Source organism: Homalodisca vitripennis, chromosome 8 (genome assembly GCF_021130785.1).
Source record: "Homalodisca vitripennis isolate AUS2020 chromosome 8, UT_GWSS_2.1, whole genome shotgun sequence".
Lineage (NCBI taxonomy): Eukaryota > Metazoa > Arthropoda > Insecta > Hemiptera > Cicadellidae > Homalodisca > Homalodisca vitripennis.
In genome coordinates this window covers 112,294,028-112,313,659 of record NC_060214.1, presented here as the reverse complement: position 1 = coordinate 112,313,659, position 19,632 = coordinate 112,294,028, and the positions used below count along the sequence as shown (strand labels likewise).

Genomic DNA, 19,632 nt, shown 5'->3' with positions numbered 1-19,632 from the left:
ACCCACACAAGAGCAAATTCTAAACTGTTTATACCCATGTAAACTTGAGGAAAGGAGTTATGAACAAATTACGGTTTCTTATAAAATTTCAATTATTTGGAACGAATAAGTATTTTAAACATTACAAAATGCCACCATTTTTTTGTTTTTATATGATCAAAAGAAACAACGCTTTAGTATTTGGCAAACCTGGATGAAGAAAATGATTCACAGTTCTTGAAACGTCACGTTTCTTAAATGTGGTAAATTGTCATAATCTTGATTATGGCAGTTTACTCCAAACAATTTGCAAACAAAAAGTGTTTCGTCGCCTTCAACTTTGATTTATCATAACTGTTGTCGTGTATCTACTCGTGACGACCATCATAATGATTTTTTTTCATTTGGACATCGCCATGCTCAACCGAGCCCTGCCTACCCCGCGAAGGGGATGGGACTCAACTCAGTTCGCTGCAAACTGGTGGATCAACAGACTATACCATAAGCTGTGAGTAGACGCAAATAGTGAGACCCACAAGAGTGCCAAATTGCAACACGTGTTTTTGCGCTTTTACATTTCCAGACAAATATAATGTGAGAGATTTATGTGTATAGTTTGGTTATCATTTCACTCGGATAGTGAGGAGTCCGTCTGTCTAGTATTCGCAAAGTAAGTATCTTTGTTGTGAAAAAAAACCTCAATAAAACCATAAGTTAAATTGAAATAAAAAATCTGAAAACAACGACATTCCATGGATAAACAGTTTGTTTAGAGACTATTAGAAAAAATGAGGACCTAAAAAATACAAATATAATTGTTTAGATATTTCATTGAGTAGTTTTAACTAGCCTTTTTAAAAAAGTGTATTTTACCTATCCATATTTTCCAGCTAACAGGAAGTCGTTTAAAAATAACGTGTTACTCTGTAGGACTCGCAATGTTAACTAGATACCTTTATATTTATATTGTGTGTGTGTATTTTGTAGATCTTCCAAAATCTAATACAAAAGCTAACTTCGTAAAATTTGTGAATACCCTTAATATGTTACCGGACATCCGCCGTCGTCAGCATCAAAACTTTGGGATGCCCGGAGGGGACATCACTGGACACAAAACAAGCAACCACACCTACACCAACCTACACCCACACTGAACCCCCCCAAACCCCCAAAACACAAATGGGGGGTTAGGTTGTTGAAATCTTGTAATCTTGGAAATGACCGTTTGGATTTAACTGACAAATTTTGTTTTAGGGTTCTGGAAAACGTTTCTAAAAACTTATACGATATATATATATATAATATATATGACAATTAAACACTTATTTAATCAGACTTCATATGCTTTATTTTACACACACTATCCCTCTACTGTATTAAATGCGGTCTATTACATTCACAAAGTAAAACATAAACCTATACAAATATTTAAGACTTGTCACTCTTTAACAGTACATATAAAACAATTTGTCCAAATATGACCCCCTTGGCTTAGAAGATGATGTTACTGGTAGTGTACGGAGGGTGTGCTGTGGAGGTATACTGGGAACTATCTGGAGGTTTTACTGGAGGTATTAACGCAGTGCGGTCGTGGGACTGCGGAGCTCCCGAGCGGGACGAGCCAAAGCGAGCACCGCTGTGTTATAAAATTTAAGGGTGGGGGGACAAAACTTACTTTAAAAATTTGTTGCCGAGGACGCGTCTACCTCCATGTTCCCCTTTGCAGCGCGACTGCCCGTGGGATATGGAAGGCTAAGTCTCAAGATCCATTGATCACAACCTCAACGAGAGACTTTCTAATTCTTATGGCACACTTTCACATGGCATACGTTTAGAGAAAATTTACTTGTCTTCCAAACGCTGTTACCTCTGGCGAATTCCTTGTATTAGCTACTACATTGTTTAAAAACAAAAACAAGTAAGAAACCTAAACGTTCCTTTTTCCCCCTTACCATTGGTGGATCATAGGTTCATCATCTAGTTTCCAGGCCATTTAGAGTAGTGCCAGTGATCACCTAACAGTTTCCAGTGAGATTTCCAGTGACCTGTTTTGTGGACGATACATTCGTTTTGTGAAATTCTGGAAAAAATTATCGATTGTGGCAATGCCAATAGTATCTAATACAATTAAGAAGAATCACTGAATTGCATAATGTAATACCCAGGATTGTATTGAGTTACACAGTATATAAAATATATTTCATGCGGAAGGAGGTGTAACTGAGGTTCAGAAGATTTATTTCAGTTCAGTTCACAAAGTCCCCGACGCTAGAGCTGGCTTTGATTGGTTTACAGTTCAACCCCACTCACACAGCATACAAGTCCGGGCGCTACAACTTTTAATCGTGCCTCAATTTAGTAACATCAGGTGATTTATCTCTTGTTGTTAACTAATACAATACACAGTTAAATAGCTAATACGTGAAGAGAGGGAAAACAGGCCACCCATCAACGTTTGTAACGCATTGTTCAATTCACCTTAGGATGTTTTCTCTAGATTAACGCTCCACTCCTGCTTTCTCTAGGATATACGTTAGGCTGGGCGTTCCTCACGACAACCTTTTCGGAATCGGATTCCTTCAGTTCCCTCTTCTTTGTGATTCAATATCCCTTCAGTGGATCCAAATCCAATCTCAATGTTCACAGATGGAAGCTACACCCTGAACCAGAGCTCACTTGAGTGCCAGACCCACCCTCGCCTTCGACAACGAAGGCCCTACTCATAGACACATGCCTGGAGCTGGGACAACAACAGAGACAGCGATAACACCAACAGTACACTCTAGGGGTTTACGTTGGGCTAAGCGCTCTTTTCGAAGTCCCTTTTTTCAGATTCTGGCTCGAGGATCGATCGTAGAATAAAAATTATTAATTACATTGAATGAGTTGGCAAAAGTGGTGGCTCATGTCACATTGAAAAAGTCTTTCACAAAAACGGTACTTTATTTCTTGTTTGTTTAAACATTTTCCCATCTATCTTGAACGCTTTTGGTAATCGGGTTAAGAATCAACTAATTACTGCATTGCTATGGATAATTCTATCTCTGATAAAGGACTTGGCACAAAAGTGTTGGGTATTATTGTGTATTATACTCACTAGTTATTTACTTAAACAGATTACCTTCAGAGTTAGAGAGGGTTGTAATAAAATATGTTTTCATACCATAAATATCAACTTCGCCCTGTTTAATTCACATAAGTGTTTTATTAACGGCATAAAAATGCTTAAACATCTATCCATGATAAACGTTCCTAATTTAATAATGTTTTATTTTAATTCATTTTCTATTTTTTGCCAAATACATCTAGAGCAAAAATGTAATATAGTATTTGCAAGACCTTATTTTTTTGTTTTGCACTTGAACAAAGATATTTTATATATTTTTAATCTATGACTAATACAGTATTTTTTTACAAGCATGTGATATAGTAGTAATTTCTAGACGTTTATAAGCTGTTGGAAGAAAAATTGTTACGTTCATTTACAAAAGGTCCACGGGACGGTATAAATATTTTGGAATGATTTAAGAATAGAGCTACAAAAACCTGGTACAGACTTTACTGAAAAAAATTTTAATATAATAAAATAGTCCAGGTGGCCCCCTACTTTCCTCACAAAGGGTACGGACCCACAAGAAGTTCAGAAAAAAAGCTTTTAATAGTAAGCATAGGATTTGTTATGCACAATCAAATTTAAAGATCTTTATTAGTAGATTACAAAGCCCGCGAAACTCCGACCTCAAACGGACAACCGAACCGGAAATAGCAGCCATTCAAAGATGGCCCCTTTTGAAACGTTCAGTTTAAACAATGTAAATAACAAACTACATGATGCTTTCATCCAGTGTAATTTCATCTCTAGACTATGCCATTGTAATGGGATCACACGCATTATCATTGATCTGGGTTTTGTGTGCGAATCTCAAATGATATCAAACTAACCATTGATGACTTCGGTTACGTATTACCTAGTTAATTGTAAATTCAGAAGCCAATTTCCTCTGAACGGAAAGTAGCGGTGACTTCCTTCTTCTCTTCTTCTTTCTATGGGGCAGTCCTCACATGCCATTTGCACTTATGTCCTCAAGGGTCTTTTGCCGCACCCCGGAAGCACACAACATGAGGGCCTACCAGTCTACGGTTTTCAGCAGTACCAACATAAAATAAATGTTAAATTAGTATTTATTAGTCTAGTAAGTCCTGTACCAAGATATTTAGCTCTGTCTTAAATATTTTCAAAAAAATTTATAACAGATTCCGGGACTTTTCAGAGCACCTTGGTAATACGTAACCCTCTAAAATGTATTTTTGATTGAAAATATTTCCTACGAAACTGTATCTATACATTTATTTTTTAAACAAATGCAAATATTATAAAATTTTAAGTATTTAAACTAATTTCTCATCGAGAATGTAAATTACAAACATCTTTCTCATTTCATGGTTGTAATTACACTTAATATTCTTTACTGATCGTTGTATTAAAGTAAACTATTAGTTCATTTTAAGACCATTACTTTAAATTTTACATATAACAAGTTCAATAAATATTATTAATCGTTATTGACGGATCAAGAATTGTGTTAATTGTTTATATATATTGATTACTCTCTTCCACAGTATTACAATATATCAACATTTTCATTTTAGATGCATAAGTTATATTTTTTCACTCACATTGCACATTTCTAGTTTACTATCGGATAGAGTATAAATATTTTTGTATATACTGTGTATGTACTATTCTAGGTCAATAAGACTTAGCAGTTATTGAAATAAAATTGTGTGATAATAAATATATTTATTGTTATCAGCAGTTATCTATGTTAAAATAAATCTTGGCTGTAAATTCAATGAAATTTATTATTTTGGTTCATTAACTTAGGATTTTTAACTTGCTATGTGTTAGAACGTTTTCTGTTATTGTTACTCACTAAGAGCTTTCATGTGTTGATTCTAAACCACAGTTCTGGTAAACAACTAGGACTAGTAAACGAAAGTACAGTCTTCCCTTTTTTTATTAGGACGCAAAAAAATAAAAAAATAATGAAGAACAAAAAACAAAAAACAACAAAAACTTCTAAAAATTATAGAGATTATCATAAATATTCAAGCCAACGTCGTCATTAATCAATTTTTGCTCCATTTCTTCCAATAAAATATCGTATTTTTATTTTTTTATTAAAATTACAAACAAAATTTGAATTTAAATAAAACATTCAATTAAAATATTCATTATTTTAACAGGGTCTCACAGTTGGGATCCTTTTTTACACTTAACTTGAATTTTAATAATGAAAATTTAAAATTAAATTAAATAATTTTAAAATACTAAAAGCCCGGCACTTAAATTAAATTGTGACAAGAGTTTTAACAGATATTTTGATAATTGTATCACTTCTAATCATTAAAATGACTACAGTATATTAACCAAATTAAATTTATTTGTTGATTTGAAGGATAATTGAATCCTTGAACCAGTGCCACAGTTGACCTGTTAAAGACAGTTTTATTGATCAGTTAAATGTTCCATTAACAAGTCCTTTTTTTACTTAACTGCGCAATTGTTGAAGGCAACACACACACAAAATGCTACACAGGTGGCTTCACTACTTGTGTTTCTACTTGTATTTTCCTCTTATTTCCTCACAACGTGGTGGACAGCTCGTTAAGAAATAATTAAATAGACTCCCATTTTGGGAAGTCGGAACTGGACATCTTATAACAGTATTGTTTTTGTTATCTATTTGTACATTTTAATATATTTTTAAATAATATCAGATGTGTTAATTTGTGTTATGAACCAGTGTAAAATAGATATGGATTCTAAACGAAATAGTTTTAAGTATTGTACTAACTATGTGTAATAAAGTGGGATACTTTTGTTATTTGGGTAAAGGCAAATAAATAGGGCTCTTTTACCAATTCTTCTTATGTGTTTTGCTTTTATCACCTGGAATTTTTTACTAGACACCTTTATGCAAAGGGGTGTAGCCAGCGAGGGAAACCCAAAGGGGTCCAAACCCCCCCCCCCTAATTTTCAATTTTTCGATTACTTTTTTAGCAATCTGACATGGTATAACTGCTGAAGACCCTCTCAAAGTAGATAGGAGTAAAACTTTTGAAGGGACGTAATGGAGCCCCTTACTTTTTTGTACTCTTTAAAAAAATATCTGTTTGGCCCTTTGGACCCCCCTCTCCCCCCCCAAAAAAAACAACTTTTTTTCCTGGACTTCGTTATTGCCTGTATAAGGAGCATTGGATCGGGGAAAGGGATCAACGCTTCCCTTTGTGATCAACACTACTTTGCGATCAACGCACCTTAGCGATCATCGCTCCCCTTGTGATCTACATAACACCCTTAGCGATCAATGCTCACTTTGCGATCAAATAAATCCAAATCCAAAATCATTTTTTTCTCATTGCCATTTTAAAAAGGTATTGAGAATTTCAATTTTAAAATCAAAATTTTTAAAAAATTCCCCCTTTTTGTTTTTTGCTAAAAGGGAAAAACCCCCCCTTTAAAAATATTTTGGAAAAAAAAAAGTTTTCGTAAAGGTTTTTGGGACAAAATTCAAAAATAAAAAAAATTTTTATAAAAAGAAAGCCCCTTTTTTTTTGTTTTTTGGATCAATGGTCTCTTTTAAATTTCGGCAACCTTTTTAAAATTGTTTTTGGTCCAAATTATTCTAATTTTTGCGAACAAGTTTTACATTGGGGGGCCCCCTTAAAAATTTTTTTTTTCTTTAAAATAAGTTTGGAAAATCGAAGTTTTAAAATTAAATTTCCTCCCCCTTAAAAGGATAATACTTCCCCTTTTTGGGAAACCCCCTTGGGCAAAAGCTTCCCCCCGGATCAACCCCCTTCCAAAAACCTCCCTTTTTCCAATTTTAAACCCCCTTTAAAAAAAATGGGGTTCCCCTTTCATTAAAGCCCCCCTTGCATCACGTTTTTAAAAAAACCCCTTCCATAAAACCTTTTTCAATAACTCCCCTTTTTTGAAAAATAAAGGGCATTCCCCTTGCAATACGAGTTAAAGCTTTTAAACAAAACCCACCCGCCCCAAGGAAAACCGGATCCAGTGGCCCCGAAACACCAGAAATAAATCCAAAAGGGCCGGGTTTAAACCCCTTCCCTTTAAACAAAAAAAAACAATTTTAAAAAAAGCTGAATCCAAATTTTTAAGAAAAGTTTTTCAAAAAAAAAAATTGGGTAAAAAAACCCGATTCAAAAATTTTTTGATTTTAAGTTTAATTGGAAAATTTTTTAACCCTTTTTTTGGGGTTTTCCCAAAATTATTTTGGGGTTTTTTTCATATTAAATAAAAACCCCAGGACACAAAAACCCTTGGAAAAATATAAGGAAAAGAGAAAAAGGTTTCCCCAAATTAGGCCCAAAGGGAAAAATTTTAACCCCAACGAAAACTGCTTTAGCCCGTAACCCAAAAAAAGGGTTTAAAACCCTTTTTTCCCTTAAGATTTAAAGGAAGGCCGAAAAAGCAGGGGAAAAAAATCCTTTTTGAATTAAGTTAAATTTTTAAATTTTAGTTGGGGTTTTAAAAACAAAAAACCCCGTGAAAAGGGGGCAAAAAAAACAACCCCCGGATTCTGTTTTTAAAAAAATGGGAAAAAAACCCAAATTTAAAAATTAAAAGGAAAAATCGGGTGGATTTGAAAACCCAAAAATATTTGGGGGTTCAAACCCCCAAAAAATTTTGAAAAATTAGAAAAGTTTTTTTTGTTAGTTCCTTTTAAAAATAATTATTTAAAAAAAGAAGATTTTTTGGCCTGATTTTTGGTTAAAATTAAAATTTTTTAAGAAACTGTTGAGCGGGAAACTTTTCAAAAGGTTTCCCCCGGGAAAAAGGGAAAAACTTTGGATTCATACCCCCAAACCTTCCCCTAAAACTGATTTTTAACCCCCAGTTAAAGGGGGAAAAAGGGGAAAACCCGCAATTCAAGGCTCTTTTCAAAAAATTAGGTGAGAACCGGGGTTTTAAATTTTTTAAATTTTTATTTACAATTTTTAAAAACCTTTTGGGCCCCAAAAAGAAAAATTTATTTAAAGCTTGTTTAATTTTTTTAAAAACTGTTATTCAATTTTTGTTGTTTATTTCTAATTAATAAAAAAAAAATTTTAAAAACTTTCCCGCATTTGAACAGGGGGGGGGGGGGGCCAAAACCCAAAGTTTTTAACCCATTTAAAACTTTTTTTTAATTTTTTCCTAATAAAAATTTTTTTTCAAAAATTTTGCTTTAAAAAGTTCTTGATATTTCCCCATCCAGTTTTGGCAAAATCCCCAATCTTTTTAAGGCCATCGACCCCAATTTTCTTTAAACCCAAAATTAAGTAACCCCGTAATTTTTTCCCCTTATTGTTATAAAATTTTTGGGCTTTAAAGGGAAATTTACGCCTAAAAAAATTTTAATTTCCTTAATTTCTGGAAAGCTCTCCCTTTCAAACCCAAAAAAGGCCCTTTTTAACGCTTTGAAAGGACAAAAAAACCCTGGTTTAAAAGGGGGAGGATTTATTTTTTGACTGAAATAAACGATAAGGTAAAAAATTTTTTAAAATTTTTGAAAAAGAAAATTTTCCAATCAACCCTTGAATTTTAAAAGTTTTACAAAAACCCCTCCCAATTTTTGTCCCAAAAAACTCCGGTAAGGGGCAAGGTTACCCAAAAAAACCCTTTAAATTTTTTTGAAAAATTAGGTTTTTCAAGCCTGTTTTCGTTTTGGATTTAACCCAAACAAAGGGCCCCCTCCAGATCCAAAAGTCACTCCCCCATTTTTAAAATAATTATCAAAAAATTTTAAAAAAAACCTTTTGGGTCGGGGCCCTGAAAAGAAACTGAGCCCTAAATTTAAAAATTCCCCAAAAAATTTTTCAAAATAATTTTTAAAAATTTTAAAATTTTTTGCCTTTTCCCCAAAATAATTTGGGTTTCCCGAAGACAAAACCCCAAAAATTTTTTGGGAATTTTAAGCACCAATTTCATTTTAAAAACTTTAATAAAAAATCGGGCCCGGGGGAATTTTTTTTAAATATGTTTTTAAAATTTAACTTTAAAACCCACAAAAAAGTTGAAAATTTTCGGTTTTTGGGAAAAACCCTTTTCCAAAACGGTTAAAAAAAAATAATCCAACCCTGATAAACCCAAACTTTCCGCCCCTGACCCTGTTTCGAAAACCCGGCCAAAAAAGGGCCCCCCGTTTTAAATTGGCCCTAACACTCGGCCAAGAAAAATTTTTTTTGAAAAAGCCAAAGTCCCGGGTTAAAGGAAAATTGACATTTTACTTTGCGGTTTTAAACGGAAGTTTATTGTTTTTAAAAAAAAAGAAAAATTAAAAAAAAGTTTATTTTGGGGCAGTTTTTTTTTGAAAAAAATTCTTTTACTAAAATCCAAAAAAAAGATTTTTAGGTATTCCCGGAACCCTTTCAACCCCCCCAAACGAAAAAAAGGGGGTTAAAATTTTTTTTTATTTTTTAAAAACCCCAAAGGATTTGGTTTTTTTTATTGGTGGTTTTTTATTTTTGGGGGCCTAAAAACCAAAAAACGGGAACAAAAAAGTGGTTTAGGGGAAAAAAAAAGGGGAAAAAAATATTTGGGCCCAAAGGAAAACAGTTTTAAAAATTTTTTTTTAAAAAGTTTTAAAATTTGGGTTTGGGAGGCCCCTCAAAACTTTTTTCTTCTTAAAAAAACAAAGGCATAAGAAAAAAATAGGGTTTTTTTAAAACTTTAAACAACCCAAAAAAAGAATTTTTCCCTGGCCCTTTTTTTTAAAAGTTTTTTTCCCTTTTCCCACTTTTAAACCCCCTTTTTGGCCCAAAAAATTTTAAAAGGCCCCAAATTTTTATTTAACTCCCCAAAAAATTATTTTTGTTTCCCAATTTTTTTTTAAAATTTTTTTTAAGGAGGAAGTTAAGCAAAGATTTTTAAAACAATTAAATTCCAAAAAAATTTTTAAAAAAGAACCCCATTCCCCTTTTAACCCCGTTTAAAAGGGGAAACTTTAAATTTTTTTAATTTTCCTTTTTTTTTAACCAAATTAAAAAACCCCAAATTTTTTAAATTTTTTTTTTTTTAAAAATTTTTTTTTAAATGTAAAACCCTTGGAAAAGGGGAAAAATGCCTTTTTTTGGGGGTGGGTAAACCATGTTTGAAAATGAAATTTTTTAAAAGGGTTATTTTTTTTTTTTTCTTTAATTTTAAATCCCCCTGGAGTAAAAATATTTCCCCCTTAAATTGAAAATTTTACACTTTTGGTTTCAAATCCGGGCTTTTTGAACCCAAAAACTTTTTCCCAAGGGGTTCCGGGAAATAAAATTTTTTTTTTGTAAAACTTTTGTTTTTTAAAATTACCCTTTAAAGAAGGTTAATTTTTTTGATTGTAAAAATTTTTAAAACCCTTTTTTAAATTTGGCCAAATTTTTTTATTAAATTAAAACCCCAATAAAACTTTTTCCCTTTTTTTTTTTTTTCCCCTTAAAAAAATGTTTTTGGGTTTTGAGGACTTTTTAAAGGTGTTTTCAAAAAATTTTTTAAACCGTACTTTTTTGCCTCCAAAACCCCGGGGGAATTTAAGTAAAAAAAATTGCCCCAAAACCCTGTTCAAAACAAACCAAAACCCCCAAATGAATCCCCTCAAAAATGAAGGCAGTTTATTTTAGATTTTGCGGGGAAACCCCTTTTGAAGGGCAAAGAAAAAATTAAAATTTTTATTTTGGGGGGTAACAAAAAACTTTTTAAAAATTTTTCACCCCAAATTTAATAAAAGGGCTTTTTAAAAAAAATAAAAAACCAATAAAAGGCCCCCTTTTTAACCGAAAACAAAGACTAATAAGTCTCAAAAAATTCAGGGGGTTTTTAAAAAAAACCCCATTATAACCTTTCCTCATTTTTCTAAACCAAATGGGTTTTTTTCTAAAGTTTCCCGTTTTTTGGAATTTTTATCCTCAAATTTTTTTTCCCTTTCCAAAAGTCCCTTTTTGGTTTTTTTTTTCCGGGAAAAAACAACAAACCCCCGCACCCAAAGGGGCCAAAATTTGGGGGAAAGGTTTTAGGTTTTTCCGCTTTCACCACCAAAATCACTGGAAGGGGATTTGAGGCCCCCAAACCTTCCCCCCATTTAAAACGCTGGAAATTTCCGGGGAAAGGAAATCCGGTCTGGTCCAAAGTTTGGTCCTGGAAAGGGTCCTATGTTGGGCCCAAAACATCAAAAGGGAAACCACCTGGTTTCAAAAAGGAACCCGGCACGTCGCAACCAAAAATTCCCAAGTCACCCCGAGGGGGATTTAAACAAACCAAAAAATTTTTTTGCCCACCCCAAAAAATTTGTGGTTTTCCTTAAAATTTGGGTTCCCTAATTTTTTTAACTCAAGGGGGGTTTTAAAACGGTGGGAAAAAATTCTAAAGGGGGAATTTTTAAATTAAGGGGCCCCGGAGTTTTTTTTGTAAAAAAACATCCCCCCTTAGATTTAAAAACCCAAAATTTTGGGTTTTCCGGTTTAAAAATATCCTTTGTCCCTTCCTTTAATAAAACCAAAATTTAATTTTGAAACCCAGGGGGAAAAAAACCAAAAACCCCAACAAAGTTTTGAAAAAAGGAAAACCCCGAAAAATGAACGTTGCGGGATTTTTTGGCCGGAAAAAGGGGGAAAATTGGGGTTTAAAAAGTGGAAAAAATTTTTTCCCCCTTTTTTGGTTTCCTTTCACAGCACATTAAAATAGGAAAGGCATTTCGGGGAAAAAATCAAACACCAAATTTTTTTTTAAGAATCCTTTTTTTTTTATTTTTGGGTTTCCCCAAAATTTTTTTTTAGTTTGTTAAGGAAATCATTTTTTTTTTAAAGTGAAATAATTAAAGAAAAAAATTTAATTTTTCCTTTAAGTAAATTAGAAAAAGTCTTATAACCCTTTTAAAATTTTTTGGAAAATTTATTTTAAATAACAAAGAGTTTTAAAAGGGCCCGGAACATGGAATTTGGCCCGCATTTTAAAAAATCCAAAATCCAAAGGAGGCCGAAAACCCGCCAGGGTAAGTAAAAATTTTTTTAAAGGGCAAGGGCCCGACAAAAAAAAATGCAAAAACGGAAAGAACCCTCGGCCTTTACTTTAAAAAGCCCAATTTTTTAAAAAAGTCAAGAAACAGGTTTTTTGGGAGCAGGAAAAATTTTTCGGCGGAAGGGTTCGGGGGGGTATTTGCGGGGAAAAAGTTTTGGGGGCCCCTGGGGGTGGAAAACTCCCCCCGCCAATAGTCGGGTTTTATTTTTTGCCCCCTGTTCCCTTTTGGTGGTCGACGGTCCATTTACCCACTTACAGTATTTTCTTTCAACCCAAAATTCTTCCTTTTTCCAATGGGGGTTCCCTTTCGTTAACGTTTTTTTGGGGGGAGCAACGTCCCCTTTCCCCCCCCCCCCCAACCCCCCCCCCCCCTTGGCAAACCCCGCCCGCCAAGATCAATGGGAAAGGTTAAGAAACCGGGCTTTTTAATGGATCAGAGGGCCATGGTTCCCCCAAAACCCGGGCCCCCGGAAAAAAACCCAAAAAAATTTTTCCTTAAAATAAACCTAAAAACCGGCCCTGTTTTTTTAAAATTTTTTTTATTTTTTATATTTTAAAACCCCTTTTTTCAAAATTTTCCTCAAAAAAAAATATTTAGGGTAACCTCCAAAAAAAAAATCAAAATAAATTTTTTTTTTTATTTTTAAAAAAATTTTTAAATTTTAAAAAAAGGGAAAAACCCAAAAACCCATAAATCTTTTATTTTTTGGGGGTTTTCTTTCAATTAAAAATAAGGGGGTTTTTTTTTAAATAAAATAATAAAAAATTTAAAATTGGGAAAAAGTCCTTTGGGGAAAACTAAAACAAAAGGATTTATTTTTTAACCTTTCTTGGCTTTCAATACCAAAAAAGGCCAGGTTTGGCGGTTTGGGTTAGCTTAATTAAGGGTTTTTTCCCCCCTTTTTTTTTCGGAAAAACCATTTGGAGTTTAAAAATGTTTTAAATTTTTTAAAACCCCCTTTTACCCTTTAAAAAAAGGGGCCCTTTAAAATTTTGAAAAACCCCCCTAAACTTGGGGGATTATTAAAAAAAAGAATTTCTGATCTAAATTTGGGGTCGAAAATTTTGGGCATTAAAACCAAATCTTATAAAAATGGGCCAAAGGGGTTGCATTTGGGGGGTCCTTTTTTGTATTTTTATAAAACGGAAATTCCCGGGGAAAAACAAAACCCCAAAACCAAGTAACAATTTTTAAAAGTAATTTTTCCGTTTAAATTTTTTTTAAAAATTTTTGTTTTAAAAGGCCACCAAATTTTAAAAAAGAAAATTAAGGGTTTTTAATTGGGTAAAAAAGTTTCCCCCAAAGATTCCTTTTTTAAAAAAGAAAACCTTTAAAACTAGAATTTGTTAATGCAAAGGAAAAAAAATTCCCCGGGGGTTTTAACATTCGGGGGGGCTTTTAATCCTAACCCCTTTCCCTGTAAATTTTTGGGGGGTTTTAAAAACATTCCCCAATTTTCCCCTTTATTGATTAAAAACCCTTTTTTTTTTGGGAACCCACAGAGTTCTTTTGCTTACTTTTCTGAAAAATGGAAACTTCTTTAATTTTTAAACAATTTTTACACCAAATTGGGTAAATTTTGGGTTTAATTAAATACATCCAATTTTAAAACCTTTTAACGGGTTAGTTTTCAAACCAAATTTTTACTTTAATACCCCCAATTTTGAATTTAAGAAAAACTCCAAGAAGTTACAAATTTTAAAATATAATCCCAAAAAAATTTTCGAACAGAAAAATTTTTTTGTAAAAACTTTTGCAAAAAAAAACATTTGGTGGAAAAGCCTTTTAAAAAAGAAAAGGAAAATTTTTTTTAAAATATTCCCAAACAGGTCCCATTTTCACCCCGAACCCCCAAACCCAAAAAAAATATGTTTTTGGAAAATTAATTTAAATTTTTTTGTTTTTAAAAAATTTTTTTTTAAATTTGGTTTTCCCAAAAGTTTAAATTATTGTTTCCCGTAGAAAATCAAACAAATAGAAAAAGGTCCAATTTAATTTTTAAACAAAACCCTTTTGAGGGGGAAAAAATCATTCTCAAGGGGAAAAAAAGGCAGAGCCACGGGTTTCTGGTTTAAAAAACCGGTTTTTTAATTCGGCAATTTTAAACCGAAAAGCGAGCCAGACCCAAAAAAATGAAATTAAAATTTTTAGGGGGTTTAAAAATTTGGGGGTTTTCACCTTGGGGAAACTTAGGTGTTGTTCAACAGATGGTGGGGAGTGGGTGGCCTGATCCTCATCTCGGGATTCCTGGGATTCAACGCAGGCGCCCTGGGGAGAGTGAGTGGCCAGGGTCCCGCCCTGGGGCGAGTGATACAGAACACCGTGATGGGCGGGAGTGGGGCAGGAGTCTCGATGCTATTGATGAGTCGCCTGGGCATGGTGGGTGAACGTGTCTGGGCCTTCGCTACCACGCTGAATGCTGTCATCGCCGGCATGGTGAGTAGAGGAAGGGAATAGAGTGCTATCATCGCCGGCATGATAAGTAGAGGAAGGGAATTGAATGATGTCATCTCTGGCATGGTAAGTAGAGGAAGGGAATAGAATGCTGTCGTCGCCGGCATGGTAAATAGAAGGGAATAGAATGCTGTCATCGCCGGCATGGTGAGTAGAGGAAGAGAATAGAGTGCTATCATCGCCGGCATGGTAAGTAGAAGAAGGGAATAGAGTGCTATCATCGCCGGCATGGTAAGTAGAAGAAGGGAATAGAGTGCTGTCATCGCCGGCATGGTAAGTAGAGGAAGGGAATAGCATTTCAAAATAAAACTTATATGAACCCATAATGTAAATGTTTTAAAATTATAGGAGCCTCCAAAAGGAGCACAACCCTTACGTTATTTAGAACTACAATAAATGTTTACAGTCTTAAACTGACAGTACACAATAGACAAAATTCTTTATCCGTAATCTTAGAGATCTGAATGGTGTAACAATACATCAAGATTTTCAATTTCTCAAAGTTAACAGATGGATGTGATAAATTAATAGTTCTTATATATAAGTAAGTCTTCTAACTGGTAGTTTTTACAGTCAAGTAATTATTAATGTATATTTTCTTCTTCATTCCACCATGTACATTGCATTTTCCATTTGTAATTTAACCAATTACACATCGGAATAGTTCTTAAAAGCAGATAACGTTATTCAGTAAGCACTGAAATCAAATTAGATCTTGATTTTAACACTTGATTTTGCTGCTTATACACGCACAAAAATTCAATGTTATTTTAAAATTAAAAAATTAATTTTTGATACAATTTCTACACAAATTAGAAATCTCCGCAGAAGGATTTGGATGCATATAAATTGTACTTTTAAAATTCAAGATATTGTAAAAATTATAGAGAATTAACACTGTTTTTATAGTTTAAAGTGAAATAGTTGTTTTAATAATGCAGCTCTTAATCACTTCATTTATGTACTCAATGCAGTTGTATCAAAGAGTAGCTATTAATTATTAAAAACAAATTGATAATAAAATAAATAAACCTTAAAAATAAATCCTAAACAAATAATAACCTGTACGAATTCTTGCAAAAATAGTAAGTAAAAACAGAGGTAAGCTGTATTTAGTTTATTGTAATATACTAAGATCAATTAAACTTGGTTATGTTGGAGTGAATAAGTTCTTGTTTAGGTTTACTGTGAGCTGGTAAGTATGTAGTCTATACGTAATACACTTTTATTATTCCAGAAGACATTTTTGACATAGTGGTATCTTCAAAATCAGGCCCACACAGGAAAGGTTGGTATTAAAGACATGGATTTTATTTTTGGAAAATTACTGGAGAGCAAGAATAATATGTATATTGTATATAAAAAATATGTTTCTTTTATTTCCTTAAGATATAAAAACATTAAAAATCCATGCTTATCCATGCCATACTTGAAATCATATGATACGTAATACTCAAAGAATTCACAACCTTATCTTCATCTTCAAGAATTTTTCATAGACCCTGCCAAAAAGCTCACACTTCAATTTCTGTCTTCAGGGATTCTATACTATATGGCTGTGAATGGAATATTTTAAATATCTGAAGCAAAAACCAATTTCACCACTAACAAACAATAATTAAACAATAATAGAACATTTATTATTTTCCATTTCAAGTTTCTCAATGACAAGTAGTGAAGCTATACAGTACTTGGTATAATTGCACCCATATATATTAACCTCTTGGAAACTGTTATGTGTAGGTAGCAGTGTGTGGAGCAGTAGACCAGTACACCCCTCTGATGTCCTTGGCAACGGGGGCTGGAGGATGTCTTGTGTTCTTGGTAGTGCGGAATCTCGTCATGAAGTTTCAAGGTAACACAATCAACAATTCGATGCCTCTTTTTCATATTATAAACAATGATCATTCTAATTCATTCAAGAGCTGGGTGCACCTTGAATTTCCAGATCCGTGTGCAAGCTTTATTTAAAAAATAAAAATAGATTTCTTTTTTATCTACAAAATGTGTACCGAATGGACGAAACACATGGGGTTGGATACCATTTAGGTTGTAGTAATGAATACTCGATTTGCAAAGTTTACTTATATTTTTAATTGTGGCAAATAAACATAAAAGTATCGCTTCTAGATGTTAAAAATAAAATAATGTTGCTGCCAAATAGAGTGATAATGAACTAAATGATATCATAGTGGTGGGCCTGATGGTTCCAATGTTCTATGGGAATTTTGCATACGTACTTAATAATTATTTAAAACTTTAAACATTTCAGTGTCTGCGTACTGTTTGAGGTAATTCTTGAAGTTCATTTTCTTAATCAGAAGAAGGAAGAAAGTCCGAATCGTATCCACTTAAGTCACTATTAATGTTATGCTCAATTTCTTTAAAAGGAGCATCAGAAGTATCACAGGTATCTATATCTGATAGACTCTAATTTAATTGTCTGTCTACATCTTGGGCTCACTTCTTAATCCGTCTTCTTCAATTCTGTGTTCTCCAAAAACAATTAGTTTGGTTTTTCCTTCAAAATCTAGCCCAAAACAAACAAATGAGTGTGAACAAAAAGGACCCCAACAGCTCTTAGTTAAAACCCCAAATTTCTGAAATTTCCCGAATTTCTCTCCAATATTTCATACTGTATTGTATATCTCCAAAGATTTCAGTAGCAATTAAAGTATTTTTGGCCAGTGTGGAGGACAAAAAACATTTGCTATCACCTGTTTCAATGTGTATAAGTTATTATACTTACTTTTCATGACTTTACTATCTGCTGATTGAGCCAAGTCCATAAATATAACGAGTAATGGAGTATTAGGGAGTTTTCAATAGCAGTGAGGAAGAGTCTGGAGGAAGTTTCTAAATAGGAATAGTCCTATATACTCGTATGTTAACCAGTTACCCTAAGCATGCCCATGTATAATTTCAGTACAATTGCTCCAGTAGTATTTACGTGATTGAGTAAAACACACACAAAACACGAACAGGTACCATTCGATTCTTATATAATAGTATAGATTTTATTAATTGTATGATGATTCCGCATAGGATGTATCAAATAGGAAATAAAGTTCTGATTCATAAATTCTTTATTCAATAACATGTGTTAAATGTACATTGAAGATTTCAAAAAATATTATACAATAAAATCAATTATCAAAATTGAGCAATAAATCTAAGTCATTGTGAAGTATTAAACATAAAACATTGAGGGCACAAATATTTAGGATATATATAAATACTTTAAAGAATTGTAAGACTATTCATTTATATATGTTACAAATACTTTATAAATAATATATATCACGCATCATATTTATTGAGCTAAACTAATAATCTTTTTCAAACAGATTTTTAAAAAGAATATAAATGATTATTTTGTAAATACTTTTAAGTTTTTTCTGAACCTTTAATGTTGCAGTGAGTTTTAAATTGAATCAATAAATTATTTAAAATTTGTAATTACTGGTAATTTAGCAATGCTAAACCTTAAACCATCTCTTGCCTTATTTTTGGTCATAGAGCTTTGACTCATACAAGACCAAACATTACAAAAAAAAGAAAGCTTCACCAAATTTCCTATATTGGGAAGTAGAATAAATTAAGTAATCATTTTCTGTTATAGCTATTTTGTGTAATACAATAAATCAATGTGAATTTGAATTTTTCTAATCCTGTTTTGCTTAAGTGGATGACCCGCTGGATGCTGTAGCTGTTCATTTTGGAGGTGGATTCTTCGGAGTAATTGCTGGACCTCTTTTCACTCCCAATGGTCTCATTTATGGTGTCACCGATGAATCAATACGAGTAAGTTTGGAAATTTACACTTTCAATTCTAATATTTTTTCTCTTTTATGATATATACCAAGAGTAAATATACAATACAACCTCATTTATCCAGAGAGCTGGGTTATCTTGATCGGTTTTACTCCATTGTTTTGAAGAATAAACCATTTTTATTGAACTTGCAGAATAATTCATGAAATATTATAACAAATTAACAATGTTGCAGTAGGCTTACAAGAAGTTGGCAGTTGTAAATCATTGTTTTCAGACCACTGATAGCATTGGCACGATGACTGATGGAACGCAAAAAATAGAAAAGGTTTCAGCATCTTGTTCTTCAATGATAACAAAGGACAGTGATAACAATTTTGATAGTGAAAAACAGGAAAGATGTCATAATTCAGTCTGTGCCATAGCTTATTTTTGTCTGTTTACTGTATAATCAGGATCTTCATTTTTTCAGTTAACTTTTGGTCCAAATTTAGCCGAATAAATGAGGCTGTACTGTACTTTTAATCTTAACACTCAAATTTTAATTTTCACATTTTTAATGATGTTCACAAAGAGGTGCTTCACCAAATTTCATATAAAAAATGGTCATTTTTTAATAAAAATGTAAAATGTAGTTTCTAATTTGAAACAACTTTAGGTAAATATTACTATACATTTCTTAGACAGGTTGAGAATTACTTAGTTTTGTTCTTGTAGGTTAAAAAATATAAGTTGTTACTAACACGTGTTTTTATTTAGATACATTTCCAAAAGGTTCTTTTGAGACCAGTGGATGTTATTTTCAGCGGAGGTGCTTCTTCATTTTTTCAAATAGTTGAAGTGAAAGAATACTAGATTTGGTGTATAGTTATGTTTCTTACCTCAATAAGAAAAATTAATATGTCGATGAAAACAGTATAAGTTACATTGAAATTCATTTATGTTTAGAACTCTGTGCCATGTAAAACTAACTAAGTGTAAAAATTGGAAACTGAATACGATAAAAGCTAAAATTAACTATCCTTGTATAACCATAAATTTATATTAAAACCAGTTACAGCTCTGTAATTATTATCAATTTTCCTGAACCTTTTTTTATTAAACCTTTTTCTGAAGGTCTGAATATGACACCAGCATTCTGAAAGCAACAAAACTACAGTTGAGGAGCTGAGAGCTAATTGCAATTTAGAGGCATACAACTTGAAAAACGATGGAGGAATTTTTTCTAAGAAATAAATTGATCATCAGTCACACTAATTGTAGTCGAGGTCAAAATGGGAGGGTATGAAAAGGGTTAAAATTATTAAATGAAAATCTTTTTCTCAGATTATATTTTTACGAAGCACTGTACCATGTGAAT

At 32.6% G+C, this 19,632-nt stretch overlaps 1 protein-coding gene across 1 annotated transcript in view; it reads left to right on the top strand.

Annotated features, from left to right (window-relative positions):
* The first annotated feature begins 395 nt into the window (after positions 1-395).
* The window catches only part of LOC124368327 (putative ammonium transporter 1), a 24,497-nt gene continuing 5,260 nt past the window's right edge, over positions 396-19,632 (top strand). The window contains exons 1-4 of the mRNA XM_046825601.1: positions 396-487; positions 14,252-14,480; positions 16,242-16,353; positions 18,184-18,302. Of these exons, the coding sequence (XP_046681557.1) occupies positions 396-487; positions 14,252-14,480; positions 16,242-16,353; positions 18,184-18,302 (552 nt within the window). The remainder of the gene's footprint in view (positions 488-14,251; positions 14,481-16,241; positions 16,354-18,183; positions 18,303-19,632) is intronic.